At 38.6% G+C, this 17,500-nt stretch overlaps 2 protein-coding genes across 2 annotated transcripts in view; both read left to right on the top strand.

The window, feature by feature from the left end:
- Positions 1-138: 138 nt before the first annotated feature.
- On the top strand, positions 139-6,287 carry LOC118761705. The gene is made up of 5 exons (XM_036499849.1): positions 139-466; positions 1,143-1,257; positions 2,985-3,154; positions 5,484-5,715; positions 6,185-6,287. The coding sequence occupies exons 1-5, from the start codon at positions 139-141 to the stop codon at positions 6,285-6,287; spliced, it is 948 nt and encodes a 315-aa protein (XP_036355742.1).
- Positions 6,288-8,989: 2,702 nt separating this feature from the next.
- The window catches only part of LOC115230872 (adhesion G-protein coupled receptor G2-like), a 20,204-nt gene continuing 11,693 nt past the window's right edge, over positions 8,990-17,500 (top strand). Inside the window, exons 1-4 of the mRNA XM_036499848.1 lie at positions 8,990-9,142; positions 10,397-10,524; positions 12,072-12,221; positions 15,271-15,386. Of these exons, the coding sequence (XP_036355741.1) occupies positions 12,150-12,221; positions 15,271-15,386 (188 nt within the window). The 5' untranslated portion in view covers positions 8,990-9,142; positions 10,397-10,524; positions 12,072-12,149. The remainder of the gene's footprint in view (positions 9,143-10,396; positions 10,525-12,071; positions 12,222-15,270; positions 15,387-17,500) is intronic.

Raw genomic sequence — 17,500 nt, 5'->3', positions numbered from 1 at the left:
TGTTTGATGATGCTTGAAATTGCACTACATCACTTTGTCAGCGGAGCTTGGACCGAAAGACCATCAGTCTGGAAACGTTCATAAAATAATTGAATTCTGAAAAGGAAATTTATTTCAATGGAGTTTCCCCAAACTACGATGGTCCTTGGATGTGGTTCCAGTGAAGGTGACATGGTGCCGCCCAACATCTTTAATCAGAGCCGGAGCCACAATTCGGATGGCTATGTGAAGCTGCTGGAGACTGTGGTCAAACTCTGGCTTGAGAAATTTGCTGCTGGAAGGTCATATGTGTGGCTGCAGGATTCGGCACCTTGCCATCCCACTGAAAAGAGTCAGAAGTGGTTGTCAGAGAATGTCTATGACTTGACCAGCCCAAATTTCTGGCCTTCTAATTCTCCCGATTGTTATCCCACGAATAAAGACACCAATCTCTCTGCTTGCAACATCTGCTGGCCAAGTGCAAGATGTTCGAAGATATTCCCACGAACATTGTGAAGAACACATACCTCAGTCTGTGGGGCCGTCCTAAGGCAGTGGCAGAAGCCGAGGACGGCTATTTTTAGTAATCTGTTAACCCCTAGTTATAATCTAGCTGACATTCTTTAATGTTTTAAATGCTTTCATATTTGGATGGGATTTTGTGCTTCCCTTTTAAGCAAGCCGTCAAATTTATCCACAACACCCTGTTCACATACATACATACATACTTACATGCTTACATACATACATACATACATACATACACACACGCACACAAATGCACACACACTTCCACACGTACATACAATCACAAAAACACACACACATAAATAGGGTTAAGATCGAAGCTGCATCCTCTTTCACCACATCTGCTTATTCCATTTTTAGGATTCAGTTTGTAGTTGTTATCTCTATGTAAGATCCATATTAGAGTTTAAAATACAAGTAATGTTGCTTGTGGAGTTATTTTATATATAAAAACATGACGTTCCGAAGATGGTTTGCTAATATTTATTCACCATTACACGTTTCGTTTGATTCTCTCTGTAATAGGACATTTCTCACATGTTTATCAAGCATATGTTTGCATTTTCGGTATCTAAAACACGGCTATAAATTCTCTAATATATATTTCATATTAACATATCTTATTTTTTTTTCAGTGGTCTGTAATGAAAACACTACACCAACAAGGAATGGCACTTTCTATTGGCCAATGACAAAAATAGGGACTAATGTGACGATCCCATGCCATGCAAATGTAGCGACGAGACGCTGGTTCGTTTCTATTGTTTTATTTCGTCTCAAGTTTTGAATGATTATTTTGAAAGGAAGTCTTATGGTATAGTAAATAAAGTACCCAAAGGGATTAAAATGATAGATTTAAGGTCCATCTGTTCAAATCATTTAACACTGATTAAGATCTTGTCATCAAATCTAAGTAGAGACTTCAAACTTGAAATCTTCAAAGTCACAGTCGAACCAGTTCTACTATATGGCACAGAAACCTTGACGTTATCAAAGAAGCTTGAGAGGCGGTTGGATGGAACCTACACTCGCCTCCTTATGAGAGCTCAAAATCTCTCATGGAAGCGTCATCCAACCAAAGTGCAAATATATGGGAAATTACCACCTGTGTCATCTCTTGTGAAAGGTAGAAGAGTCCAGTTTGCTGGACATTGTTGTAGGACTGAAAGCGAGGTAATTTCTCCTCTTCTCCTCTGGAAGCTATCTGCTCGCGATACCAGAGGGCGCACACTCTCCTACCCTGATGTAATCTCCAGAGATACAGGCATCCAGCAACAGGACCTCCGTAATGCCATGATGGACCATGAAGTCTGGCGTAGCATGGTAAATCCCATTGTCTCGACCACGGTCGAACAATGATGATGATGATGCTATTTTACATTTTGTACCAGGATGCGACATAGTCTTGCCTTGGTTACGCTCCCAAGATTTGCTTCGTTGGCGATGTTTGATGAAGTATCGCAACATTTGTTGATAAGATTTCTGAATGTCACGAAATATATGTTAATATATGTTAATATATGTTGGGCAGAAAACACATACCTAAACTCAGCCGACAGTATTTATCATTAATTGTGTTGGTTTCGGGGAAAAATATTACTTTATATGAATTTATGATTTACTGTAGTACACACGTTTTGTTACTGTATAGTAGTGAGCGAAGAAGGCTCGGATTTCACTCATCATGCTGGTTTTTCTTTCATCTATACCACGCTATTTCGGATACTGTTACTTTCAGGGGCTGAGTTTTATACGAGGGTCGGCTGAAAAGCCCATGGTGTGACCAAGATACTCTCACGGAGTGTGACCAAATATGTTTGTTTTTGAACATAGTTCCATTTGCAGTCAAAATACTTCTTCAGTCCGTGTCCCAATTCTTGGACCCTGTTGGTGAAGAAGCTTTCATCCTGTTGGTCAAAAATGTCAACATCAGATATGAGGTCATCAACGCGATGCTGCTTCTTAGCCAAGTATTTTCATATTGGGGGGGGGCAAATGATAGTTGGAAGGGGGCATACCAGGAGAATAGGGAGGCTGATCATCGAGTTCAAAGTCACAACCAGGCACAGCACTATAGAAACGGAGGACATGTGAACTGGAGTTTTGTCCTCATGAAACAAGACCCTTTCTTCAGGTTTCCTGGTCTTCTTGTCATGAGAGCATTTTATAATTGCCTTAGGAATTTGGCACAGTACTCCCCATCGATAATGGGACCACTTTGAATATGTCTTTTTCATCCTCCCAAAACTGAGGCCATCATCTCCCCTGTAGATGGAACTACATTGGCCTTCTTTGGAGGTGAGAAGGGATGTTTCCAATGCAAGGATTGTCTTTTTTCTCTGGACCAACACTTATCCTTCTTCAAATAGATTATGATTTCAAATCACAATCAATCAATGTTTCTCTCACATTCCTATGATATTCATGAAATAAAATTGCATCAACACGTTTGACAACATTTGATATTCATTTTTCAGTTCCTCCAGACAGGCGGCACATTCCGAAAAGGCAACAATTCAACATATGACATCACCAAAGTGTTCACCATTCACTGGTGTCTGGCAAGAACCAGACATGTCCCAGTGTTACAATACAGAGAGGATCACTCAACAACTAAAGAATATCACAAATGAAGACATCGATAAAGGTGAGCGTTTACCCATACTACAGTATTTGTGTGTGTGTGAATACGTATATATGCATTTGTATGTATTTAAGTTTGCCTTTATATATATATATATATATATATATATATATATATATATATATATATATATCTGTATATATAATCATATCAAATGGAAATGGAATTTAATTAAAATTAAAAGCATTTAATCAAAATTTACATTTCCAGTGGTCTAACGTGTAAAACAAATTAGTCAAAAAGACTATATATTAGTCATACGATATAGTGTATATTTAAAGACATAATGAATACGCTTATGGGGATTCAATTTGTGTTTAAGAAGACCTAGCTGTTCTTTCTAGAGTGTAGAATCCCCATAAGTGGATTAATTATGTGTTTAAATATACACTATATCGTATCTGTATATATATATTTACAAGATAGGGGCAGAAGAAAAATTCTAATGCCAAATATGCCGAAACAAAAAATTGTCGATAACCATTATAATTTATGCGTCTCGAAACAAACCGATAGAAATCCCATAAAATTCGAGAGATTTCTATCGGTTTGTTTCCAGACGCATAAATTATAATAGTTATCGACAATTTTTTGTTTCGGCATATTTGGCATTAGAATTTTTCTTCTGCCCTTATCTTGTAAATTATTTATAAATTTAACCTTTAAAGGCATTTTTTGATATGCTGACCATTGATAAAAAAATTTTTCCCGAAAAAAATTTTATATATATATATATGTAACCATGTACCTACGCCTGTATGTTTTGTGTATATATGTATATTATAGATTTTTCGTATGTGTATGTATTGCTAAATGTGTGTGTATTTTAGCGTGAAAGTTGTTTAAACGGATATATCCTTTAATTTATTATTATTTTTGCAACTAATTATTTACCCTTCGTACTCAGGCTTTTTTCTTCCTACATAAGCTATTTCCGATTAAAGGTTTTCTTCGATTTATATAATATGATTTGAAACTGCAATTGCTATTTCATGCAACCGGCTTTTGTAAAGACCGTTAGTTGAAAGGACCAACGGAACAAAACCATTTCCAAATGTGTTTCTATCAAAGAAATTGTATTTCTTCATATAAGTTTATCTTGCTCCATTCTAAACAAAACTGTCCGACAAACGGGAACGTGAAACTCCGAGTAACAGTTTTTGTGATGTTTATGCTGCCTTTTAATACATATGTGTTTGTGTGTGTGTGTGTACGAATATATACTTATGTGTTTGTATGTATATACAGTGATGATTAAAATTATGTCAAGATATGATAAGTCGTATAATCCCTTTTGTTAATCTCTTCCAACGGTTTATCGTTTGAATCCTTTATGGAAACGTGCTGACAGAAGTTATTACTTGAGAGATCTGAGTTTATTATTATATCGTTAAGACTACTCTTTTCCTCACATTTCTGTAGAATGGCTCAGTAGATAAAACGATAGATATATTACTGGTACACAACTCTATCACGTACTGTTGGCGGTTATAAAAGGAATTATCAGTGATGTAATCCATATGGTTGTGGTTCATTGAATGCGAGCAAGTTACCACTCTCAACAAATTATAATGGATGTTGAATCACACCTCCATTGGCTGTCAGTAATATCATTTACAAACACCCACCAACAAGGGTATGTCGTATTCAGCTATAAAGGACCCCATACTCTATCGCAATTCCCCCATCACCACCTACTCTTTACTCTTTTACTCTTTTACTTGTTTCAGTCATTTGACTGCGGCCATGCTGGAGCACCGCCTTTTTAGTCGAGCAACTCGACCCAGGGACTTATTCTTTGTAAGCCCAGTAATTATTCTATCGGTCTCTTTTGCCGAACCGCTAAGTAACGGGGACATAAACACACCAGCATCGGTTGTCAAGGGATGTTGGGGGGGTGGAAACACAAACATATACAGACACACTCACACACACACACACACACATATGTATACATATATACGACGGACTTCTTTCAGTTTCCGTCTATCAAATCCACTCACAAGGCATTGGTCGGCCCGGGGCTATAGCAGAAGACACTTGCCCAAGATGCCTCGAAGTGGGACTGACCCCGGAACCATGTGGTTGGTAAACAAGCTACTTAACACACGGCCACTCCTGTTTCTGTTAATTCTACAAAGATGGAGGTGCTAACGATGTACAGCGATGAGTAAACAGCTGATGACCTGAACACATTTAGCAATCTCTGTGCTATATGAAATCGGGGTTGTTTATTAATTTTCATTGATTCATTAATAGTCATGTGACTTAATTTGCATCTTGAATGCGAATGAAAATTTCCCTAAATTTCGTCTTAAATTTCCCATTGCAGAAAATGTTGAGGAGGTTTCAAAAGCCCTCCGCATCATTTCAGAGAAATCGGTGTATTTCAAAGCAGAAGATATTGACTTGGCTGTAGACATTCAAGAGAAAATGGTGCCATTGATATCGAATGTGTCCGCCAATATAACACTGAATAACATACTTCTTAGTATCAACGATATGATAGACACACCGGAAGAGATTTTGGTTGAAGCAGAACAATCAAAGAGAACTGGGAAAAGGTAAAATTCAAATCACATTTCTCGTTGTTAGTAGTAGTAGTAGTAGTAGTAGTAGTAGTAGTAGTAGTAGTAGTAGTAGTAGTAGTGCAATAGTAGTAGTAGTAGTAGTAGTAGTGGTAGTGGTAGTAGTAGTAGTAGTGGTGGAGGGGGTTAGTAGTAGTAGTAGTGGTGGTGGTAGTGGTAGTGGTGGTGGTAGTAGTAGTAGTAGTAGTAGTAGTAGTAGTAGTAGTAGTAGTAGCAGCAGACGCAGAAGAAGAAGAAGAAGAAGAAGAAGAAGAAGAAGAAGAAGAAGAAGAAGAAGAAGAAGAAGAAGAAGAAGAAGAAGAAGAAGAAGAAATAGTTGAAGCATTAGTAGCAACAAGGCATAAATTAGATTTATTAATCAATATAATTAGTGTAATTACACCTATATCTAATTACGTATTCGAAACACACTCTTAGTTGAGATTTCATCTTGGTTTTCTCACAGAATGCTGGACATTATAGAAGCAATCCGGAAGAGATTCCACTGGAAGAGCAGCAACTCACAGTTTATATTCATAATATGGTATTGGTGTTATCAAAGTGGATAAGGACACGTTCAATGGGGCTGTCTATGGTATTCATTTGGAAATAAAGAAACGAAGCAAAGACAATGGTACAGTACTTTCTCATGATTTCTCTCTTATTAACCGTTTGTTCTTAACACCCAAATTGATAAAATACATTACAGTGAAATATAATATCTTTATTATCATATAAAGTAGCGATGGTATAAATCTTGATGCAGATTACAATCAATCCAAATACAAAATACAGTATATATACTGCACAGATTAGCAACAAAGCTAAAATAATAATCATTTGTAATTTAGGTACAAAGCTCAAAGATTTGGGGAAGGTTTCTAGTTGACTACACCAACTCCAATTCCCAGTAAAACCTGAACTTAGAGCGTAAAGGCGGACGAAATGCTGCATTTTGTCCGTCGATCTAACTGTTCTTATTTCTTTATTGCCCACAAGGGGCTAAACATAGAGGGGACAAACAAGGACAGATATAGGTATTAAGTCGATTACATCGACCCCAGTGCGTAACTGGTACTTAATTTATCGATCCCGAAAGGATGAAAGGCAAAGTCGACCTCGGCGGAATTCGAACTCAGAACGTAGCGGCAGACGAAATACCACTAAGCATTTCGCCCGGCGCGCTAACCTTTCTGCCAGCTCGCCGCCTTTAAAGCTAACATAACAGGAGCTTATATATGTACAATTTACCTTCGCTATCTTTCTGGTGTAAGAGTAGGTTGATGGTTGTTTCATCTGTATATATGTATATACATTTATATATAATATATGTGTATAGATATACGTAAGAATATATCATCATCATCATTTTTATCATCCTCGTCGTGGTCGTCGCCATCATCATCATTACTTAACGTCTGTATTCCATATCGACATGGGTTGAACGGTTCGACAGGATCTGAGTACCATGAAGACTAAATTGAGCTCCAGTGCTTACTTTGGTAAAGTCCTGTGGATAGATGCATTTCTCACTGTCGAACACTTTATAGAGTGTACTGGGTGTTTTCCCTGGCACCAGCATTAGTGAGGTGACCATATAATTCGCAAAAGAAGATCCCTTGACATATTAGGGCTGCGGCATTGAGGGAGGTGTCTTTGTGCCAATTGCTGAGAGGCTGAATTATGATAGACGCACCGGAGCGGGTGTCTGGCTGTAGAGGAGATACATGGCTATAACAGCATAAAATAGAGAAAGAATGGTGAAGATGATGTGTCAGGAGTATACTCAAGTTACAAGAAGATGGAGAGAGAGAGAGAGAGAGAGAGAATGACTGATTGGGTAGATTCGTGAACATGATAGTGGTAGACGGTAGCGATGAAGATAGAAGAAAATGTATTGAATGGAGGACAGGGGTACAGGTGGTGTGGAAGCTTCCATCAAGATGAGGAACGAATAATACGTAAATTTCTTTTGTTCTTTAAATAAATAAATAAATAAATAAATAAGATTTTATATTAAAAAATTTAAAGAGTATTTCAGTATATATTAAAATATATATATATACTAGCAGTATCGCCCGGCTTTGCTCGGGTTTGTAAGGGAAATAACTATATAAGCATTTTTAGAGAGTTATAGCCAAAAAATAGCAAAAAAATGCATTAAAAATGGAAAAATATGATGGTAAACTTTTTTAAAATCGTTGACTCATCGTAGACATTTAGAGAGTTACTTCCCTATATAATAGCGAAAAAAATGCATTAAAAATGGGAAAAATTGATGGTAATTTTTTTTTTATCGTAGACTCATCGTAGACGCGCGCTAATACCCAGAAGGGCTCGATATGAATCACGACTATAAGATACCCGGTTTTGGTTAAACTGCACCGCAAAATGTGGGAGTAGTTAGGAATCTAAATCGTAGGAGACACACACACAACTTCACTTTTATATATAAAGATATAATCTTAAAAGCCGATAGGAAGTGACAGGGTGGAGAAATTATATCTGTATACTAAACGTTATGAAAGATGCAATCAGTTAAAATAAGATAAGAAAAGAACTAGAAAATATTTCAGAATTATATTGAGACAATATAATGGTTGTATACTATCAACTTAACGTGACAGTAGGGGATTACACCACCGCTGTTTAGCCCTAGGAAACATCGACGCTTCCTTTCGGCTTCGACACACTTACTGTGTCCTTATATATTTACGAAGGGGAGACAAATACCCCCAACAGCTAGGCCTGCATCTAACAGGCTTATGCTACTCTAGACCGATGATGGGAAAAGACCCTGAAACATGCGATTTAATCCGTTTGTCTGTCCTTGCTTCTCCTCTCTGTGTTTAGCCCCTTGTGGGTAGTAAACAAATAGGCATTGGGTGATAATGGTACTTTTAGTATTTCTGTTAATTGTAATGGTATAACAATGTAGTAATTGGGGAAGAAGTAGAAGTTACAACAACAACAATAGTAAGAATATTAGTAATAATTCCGTTTTTTGTTGTTGTTATAGATAATCATATCGAAATATTAGATTGAAAACTCCTTTCGGGAAGGAAATTAGAAGGCAGACTAGGGAACTGTTTTCTAGCTAACAGAGTATAATCAATCCACTATTTTTGTATTTCGAAATACATTATTCCAAAACAGAATCATTTAGCATTCTCTCAAAAGTTTATAAATTCTTATGATGACAACATCCAGTTGTGGTAGTAATTTATTATTTATCAATTTCATTTCTTTTCCTTTCATTTTCTTCCATCAGATCCATAATTACTCAAATCCAGACCCACAAGTAGAAGATACAGGCAACTTCATTTCATTACAAAAGAGTTTATTTAAACAGCTGAAAGAAGAAGAACGATCAAAAATTTCTAGGATCGCATTTTTCTCCCTGAAGGATGATAAGCTATATAGGGTATGGAACCAAAACGGAAATCTGTCTTTCTCCTTGATAACAATACTAATAAACCACATCTACAAATGGCTATGTATACATACATATGTACACATGTAAATATATGCGTATGCGTATATCATTTAGGATACATATACAAACGCAGAACAGCTGACGTTTTGAATTTGGCCTCGGAGAAACTTCTGCTAAGAGATTGAGTGTGTTCAAAGCAAATGACAAAACGGAATTATAAGACACCGGTGTTTTGGACTGATTTAGCTTCCTTAGTCATTATGAGTGAATTCAGAATCATTGCTCTAATATGGAAATCAGCAAAGATAACATATGTATATATATATACACACACACACACACACACACACACACATATATATATATATATATATATATATATATAAGTATATATATGTGTGTGTATATATATAAATATGCGCATATATATATATGTACGTGCGTGTGTGTGTTTATGTATATATATATATATATATATATATATATATATATATATATATATATATATATATATATATATATATAGTATTTGAATATCCTTCCTTTGAGGAAGGAACTGGTTTCTCAAAATGATACAAGGTCCCATATTTGGAATGTAAATAAGAGAAACAGATTCATATTTTAAACTTGAGAAGAAATTTTGAACTTTTTTACTGATCACTTACAAATTTCTAAGCAGATTGGTAAGATGCGGCTTAGCTTCTCGGATACTCATAAGCGGGTTCTTCAATGATTTCAAATACTAAATTCATCTGACAATTATTTTGTCAACCAGAGCTGTGGTAGAAGTCACCTTCACAATATGCTATTCAGTGAGATTGAACATCGTCTTCCAGCGAGGTTCTTACGCTTTTGAAGCGCTCGTGCTACTTGGGACATTTCGTATGACCCATTGCTTCGCTCCCGTGAGCTTTCCGAAGCATGCTCAGTCTTTCTATAGCAGAAGTCGCAAGTTTAAGGAAAAATTTCGCTTTGGTTGTTTGTTCCTGTCTATGACAAAAACGCAGACTACACCATACACGTGATCGCAAGTATAGAAGTTTCACAACTTGCGAACTAAACACAGCGATGTCACTCGGAACACTGCCTCATGAAGGCCACTGCTAGCTCTTACTGCACATGCAACCAAGTGCTGCCAGCTGCTGGTGTGCTACAGAAATAGTCGGGGGACTTTTTTGATTCCGCCCCGTATTAATCACTTCTATTGAATAAATTAGTTTAATTAATGTCACCTCTTTACAGGTAATACAACACTCCAGGACCAAAGCAATACTAAAATTAACAGTCACATTATTGCCGCAGATGTTCCTAACATTCAAATAACCAGCCTCGATGAACCAGTTAATATCTCATTCGGACCAATAGATCAGGTAAATGCTATCGATTTATTATACTCTTTTCTCTTTTACTTGTTTCAGTCATTTGACTGCGGCCATGCTGGAGCACCGCCTTTAGTTGAGCAAATCGACCTCGAGACTTATTCTTTGTAAGCCCAGTACTTATTCTATCGGACTCTGTTGCCGAACCGCTAGGTGACGGGGACGTAACACACCAGCATCGGTTGTCAAGCAATGCTAGGGGGACAAACAACACACACACACACACACACATACATACATACATACATATATATATATATATATATATATATATATATATATAATACATATATATATATATATATATATACATATATATATATATACATACATATATACGACAGGCTTCTTTCAGTTTCCGTCTACCAAATCCACTCACAAGGCATTGGTCGGCCCGGGGCTATAGCAGAAGACACTTGTCCAAGATGCCATGCAGTGGGACTGAACCCGGAACCATGTGGTTGGTTAGCAAGCTACTTACCACACAGCCACTCCTGCACCTATAACTGTTGTTTTGTGTTGTTAATGTTTCATTTCGAGGCCATATCTCTTGTTTCCCCGAAAAAACATGGTGGTAGTAGTAGCAATAGTAGTTATTGCTGTAGTTGTTACTGTGTTGTGAGTTTCAACTTGTATGTTTTATAATGTAAACATTGCGTGATGACGGAGATATTCTTTATTTCATTCCAAAATATGCCTCAGGTTGTTTGTATCGTATTCTCGTATCACCAACGAAACCTTTTAATATATTTCTGTATTAGCTTCATTTTATTGTGTCCGTGTATTTTAAGAGTGAATTACTTTGGGGTCTCATATTGTGGCTCTTGTTGCTGTTTATTTTCATGCCATTCCTGGCCCAGTTAATCCATGAATATTTTATCCAATTAATTATCATGATATATTTCTAGAACTGCACTATCCAATGTCTTCTACATTTAGAGGCGAGGGGTGTAAATTACGTGAATATACATAGATTTATAAACGAGATGAAAGAGTCAGTTAAGCTATGTCACAGACGGTGATGTCGGATTCAAAATGCCAATGGGAATGTCAACCGTGTATCGTGGCCTGCGACAACAACAGCTCCTTTATAGTATCCAATTAGCTCAAGACATCATCAGGATGAACCCTGTCCAGTTTCGGCCCCTACTCTTCAACCATTTTGAGGTGGCGGGGCCCCCCTTTCGAAGGTGTCTTCAGGTCTGGTGTTGGGTGCATGTCTTCTTTCTTCTGTTCCCTCGCCTCTTCGATGTAGCGTCAACGAGTCTCAGCGGGCGACTGATTGTCTTGTCAATTTTTTTCCTTTAAATACCTGTTGCTAGGCTCCAGCAGGCATCTCCAGAAAGTTATCACGTGACACTGTCTCAACTTTAACTGACCAATGAAGGCGCGTAGTCTCAGCCCTCGCATTCTCTAAAGGATGCCGTCATCTGTCAATCTGTAATCAAACATTGTCGACCATAATTTATTTTGATGTTTTGTTAATGAAATTAGTTAAGATTTATTTCATGATTAAATTACCAGAATATGTTTTTCAGGATGCCACCAACCCACGGTGTGTCTTTTGGGATGAATCTCCCGGACAGGATCCCAAATGGTCGACAGAAGGCTGTAATATGTCCGAGTATGTACCTGGAAAGAAAGTACTTTGTTCTTGTAACCATCTGACAAGTTTTGCCCTATTAATGGTTAGTAAGATTATGACAACCTGTTAATTACCTCTAATTGAGCTGCTTATGTCTATGTATAAATAATTTTAACGCACACCAGACACTCTGTTGGTGGATATTTTGGTAAATATGTTAGTTTAATAGCAAATATATGAGGTTGAAATTTTATAATAATTCACTATTATTGTTGTTGCTATGGTTGCTGTTTATTAGTTTAAAATTAAGATGGTGCTTTATCATCCTCAACAAAATAAATGAGAATTCCTCCAGCATTGAAGTGAAGAGGAATCGAGAGAGATGGTCACCTGTCCTGACTGTAAAAATCTGTTATGTTGAAACCACCTGAATGGTCGTCTAGTTGATAGAGATGTATTTAAGATATGATGACCCTCCGTAGCTCAATAAACATGTTGGCAGCTTAGATATTAAACCCTTGGTCTTTTCATGATTCTCTTATATGGACTCTCCTTATTTTTATGAGGTTTCTTCAAATGATGCTTTTTTATATATAAATAATAATGAAATTATTGTATACAGTGCTCTGGTGCACCACAACTTGTCAGAAAGTGCGTATAGAGTATATGCAGTAATGTACAAATGTCTGGAAAGCGAACAGTGAATGAGTCAGATACATGCTTGCGTGTGTATGGAGGGGGAGAAAGTCAGGTGTAGTGTTGGCGAATCTCAGAAAGCATGGAAGTTTTGAAGGATGCAGTGCTCCGACAACTAACAACTGATGCCGGCAGTTTGTTCCATGCTTCAGCGTGTGTATGGAGGGGAGAAAGTCAGGTGTAGTGTTGGCGAATTCAGAAAGCATGGAAGTTTTGAAGGATGCAGTGCTCCAACAACTAACAACTGATGCCGGCAGTTTGTTCCATGCTTCAGCGTGTGTATGGAGGGGAGAAAGTCAGGTGTAGTGTTGGCGAATCTCAGAAAGCATGGAGGTTTTGAAGGATGCAGTGCTCCGACAACTAACAACTGGTGCTGGCAGTTTGTTCCATGCTTCAGCGTGTGTATGGAGGGGAGAAAGTCAGGTGTAGTGTTGGCGAATTTCAGAAAGCATGGAAGTTTTGAAGGATGCAGTGCTCCGACAACTAACAACTGATGCCGGCAGTTTGTTCCATGCTTCAGCTTGTGTATGGAGGGGAGAAAGCCAGGTGTAGTGTTGGCGAATCTCAGAAAGCATGGAGGTTTTGAAGGATGCAGTGCTCCGACAACTAACAACTGGTGCTGGCAGTTTGTTCCATGCTTCAGCGTGTGTATGGAGGGGGAGAAAGTCAGGTGTAGTGTTGGCGAATCTCAGAAAGCATGGAAGTTTTGAAGGATGCAGTGCTCCGACAACTAACAACTGATGCTGGCAGTTTGTTCCATGCTTCAGCGTGTGTATGGAGGGGAGAAAGTCAGGTGTAGTGTTGGCGAATCTCAGAAAGCATGGAAGTTTTGAAGGATGCAGTGCTCCGACAACTAACAACTGATGCGGCAGTTTGTTCCATGCTTCAGCTTGTGTATGGAGGGGAGAAAGTCAGGTGTAGTGTTGGCGAATCTCAGAAAGCATGGAGGTTTTGAAGGATGCAGTGCTCCGACAACTAACAACTGGTGCTGGCAGTTTGTTCCATGCTTCAGCGTGTGTATGGAGGGGGAGAAAGTCAGGTGTAGTGTTGGCGAATCTCAGAAAGCATGGAAGTTTTGAAGGATGCAGTGCTCCGACAACTAACAACTGATGCTGGCAGTTTGTTCCATGCTTCAGCGTGTGTATGGAGGGGAGAAAGTCAGGTGTAGTGTTGGCGAATCTCAGAAAGCATGGAAGTTTTGAAGGATGCAGTGCTCCGACAACTAACAACTGATGCTGGCAGTTTGTTCCATGCTTCAGCGTGTGTATGGAGGGGGAGAAAATCAGGTGTAGTGTTGGCGAATCTCAGAAAGCATGGAGGTTTTGAAGGATGCAGTGCTCCGACAACTAACAACTGATGCCGGCAGTTTGTTCCATGCTTCAGCAACTCTCAGCGTGAAAAAATGTTTCCTAAAGTCATGGGAGCTGTGCTGTTTTCTGACTAAAAATATCTCAGGATCTTATTAATTCCGGTGCCCTAAAGATTCAGCCAGGTCCCTAGAAGGTCCCTTGTGTATTTACATCCATAATACACATGTATCCACCACTTGTTACTTATATAACACTTCTGCCGCCCACAAAATAACATATGCACCTATCTATGGCACATATTGTAGCTACATGATTTTTGAATTAATTCAAACTGCTAGTTCACTCCATACCAGTTTCCAATATCACCGACGCCACAAGGATCGAGATTAAATCGTCAGGTCACTGATATTGCGTCTATCTTTGTCAGTTTTTATCAGAAACATTACAGAATCAATTCACTTGTTGTCTTTATTAATGTTTTCATTTCTCTAATTCTTCGTTACGAAAATAATTTCAATTTCCCATTTCTTCCTCTATCTAAATATTCATTTTTCACATATTCCATGTTATATATTGACCCAAAATGAGACGAACAACCTATCGAAAATGCTGTCATATCTATTTTGTCATGACTCATAATCTATAGTATCCATGGCCAAAACATCTGAAGTGGACACATCCTCTTGTTAAAGAATATTGCTTTATGCAAAGGAAACTGAATCATGCAGCATCAAGGTCTGCTGGTGGAATATTGATCTTAATCTACTTTGTGTTAAAGGAATGAGAAAGAAATGACATCGGTCTATCTCAGGTGAGATATGGTTTAAGTGAAGCAACCTCAGTTAGCTGGACTGATAAAATATACGAAGCCATCTTAATTGAATTTGAACTAAAAATCTATGAGTTGGTGGTACATCTCATACTTTTAGTTACACATCCCATATATACATAATGAATTCGGTGAAACTGTCTCTCATCCAACATGCAGTGGAAGACGGCCCATTATTAATATTGTCATTAATGCAGCTTACACATACGCAACATTCTACATCAACACTTTATACACTCATAATTTATATAATTATTGACCGACATAGGAAGGAATGGGAAAAGGAGATAATACGTTGTTGTTTGTTTCTGTTGCAGAATGTCTACCAGAAATCGGGGGAAACTAGTCACCTCTTATCTATGACATCTTACATTGGCTGCGGAATATCATTTATCTGCCTCATTCTTACAATAATAATTCATGTTTGTTGCAAGTAAGAATTTCAGTTTCTATTTTCTTTCATAAACTGTTTAAATACGGAGAAGCAACATCCGTCAGTTCGTAGAGTTCTTACGGATTGGTCCGATCGATGTGGTTGCTGTGTGCAGGAAAAACCATGGATGAAGAGAGAATTCCAGAATGTTGTCGCTCTTATGACAATATTCTGGAATCAAAATTTCCGATTGAACAAATTTGGGGGGAGGGGCATTTTTTTTACCCACAGGAAGGATGATAAAAAAAAGAAAGAGAAGACTGAGGGGGCGCTGCTATCATGTGGGTGCTGGTGTCATGAGACACCCCCACTCCCCCTCTCTCTGTCACTTTCTCTCTCACACACACATGAACACACACATACACACATATGCGCAAGCACTCCGTCGGTTACGACGACGAGGGTTCCGGTTGATCCGATCAACGGAACAGCCTGCTCGTGAAATTAACGTGTAAGTGGCTGAGCACTCCACAGACACGTGTACCCTTAACGCAGTTCTTGGGGATATTCAGCGTGACACAGAGAGTGACAAGGCCGGCCCTTTGAAAATACAGAAACAGGAAGTAAGAGTGAGAGAAAGTTGTGGTGAAAGAGTACAGCAGGGATCACCACCATCCCTGCCGGAGCCTCGTGGAGCTTTTTAGGTGTTTTCGCTCAATAAACACCCACAACACCCTGTCTGGGAATCGAAACCGCGATCCTACGACCGCGAGTCCGCTGCCCTAACCACTGGGCCATTGCGCCTCCACATACACACATATACACACAGAAACACACATGTGTGTATAACTGTGTGTGTGTGTGTTGTTTAATTAACTTCCCAAAAATGGCTCTATGTGCAAATTCGCCGAGGAGATTTCCTTGAACCTTTAGCAGTAGATGGTTTATAAACTGCATTTCCGGTTAGAGTAAAGAAGATACCATGAAATCCCAACACAGAATTTTAATCAATGCAGATGGCCCTTTCCTTTTTTGTCCAAGAAATCATTCTACGTAACGACTGGATATTAACAATATTAAATATTGAATACAGTGTAGACTGAAAAAAGTGGATATCGTACATAGCGTTATTGTTAATGAACCAACTACGTATATTACATATAGGCGTAGGAGTGGCTGTGTGGTAAGTAGCTTGTTTACGAACTACATGATTGCGGGTTCAGTCCCACTGCGTGGCACCTTGGGCAAATGTCTTCTACTATAACCTCGGGCCGAACAAAGCCTTGTGAGTGGATTTGGTAGGCGGAAACTGAAAGAAGCCTGTCGTATGTATATATATATGTGTGTGTATATGTATGTGTGTGTTTGTGTGTCTGTGTTTGTCCCCCCCCCCCCACATCGCTTGACAACCGATGCTGGTGTGATTACGTCCCCGTAACTTAGCGGTTCGGCAAAAAGAGGCCGATAGAATAAGTGCTAGGCTTACAAAAGAATAAGTCCTGGGATCGATGTGCTCGACTAAAAGGCGGTGCTCCAGCATGGCCGCAGTCAAATGGCTGAAATAAGTAAAAGAGTAAAGAAAGAGTAAGAGTAAAGAGTAGGAGTAAAGAGTAAATGTGTTTGTGTGCAACGTTCCATTCTACGTTCAACGTATCATCACGTGTTCCTTCACTGCAAGGAATTCCTATTCTAACCAATGAAACCGATTCTATGAGTGAAAGAAGCAATATACAAATAATGTTTTTATACCTCATACGAATCATTATACGCATATTTTAAAATTACTTCCACATACGCAGGAGTGGCTGTGTGGTAAATAGCTTGCTAACCAACCACATGGTTCCGGGTTCAGTTCCACTGCGTGGCATCTTGGGCAAGTGTCTTCTGCTATAGCCCCGGGCCGACCAATGCCTTGTGAGTGGATTTGGTAGATGGAAACTGAAAGAAGCCTGTCGTATATATGTATATATATATGTATGTATCTGTTTGTCTGTGTTTGCTTGACAACCGATGCTGGTGTGTTTACATCCCCGTCACTTAGCGGTTCGGCAAAAAGAGACCGATAGAATAAGTACTGGGCTTACAAAGAATAAGTCCCGGGGTCGATTTGCACGACAAAAGGCGGTGCTCCTGCATGGCCGCAGTCAAATGACTGAAACAAGTAAAAGAGTATA

This window comes from Octopus sinensis, unplaced genomic scaffold (assembly GCF_006345805.1).
Source record: "Octopus sinensis unplaced genomic scaffold, ASM634580v1 Contig16613, whole genome shotgun sequence".
NCBI classification, from domain to species: domain Eukaryota; kingdom Metazoa; phylum Mollusca; class Cephalopoda; order Octopoda; family Octopodidae; genus Octopus; species Octopus sinensis.
Note: the sequence above shows the minus strand (reverse complement) of the source record. Positions and strands in the feature narration are given on the sequence as shown.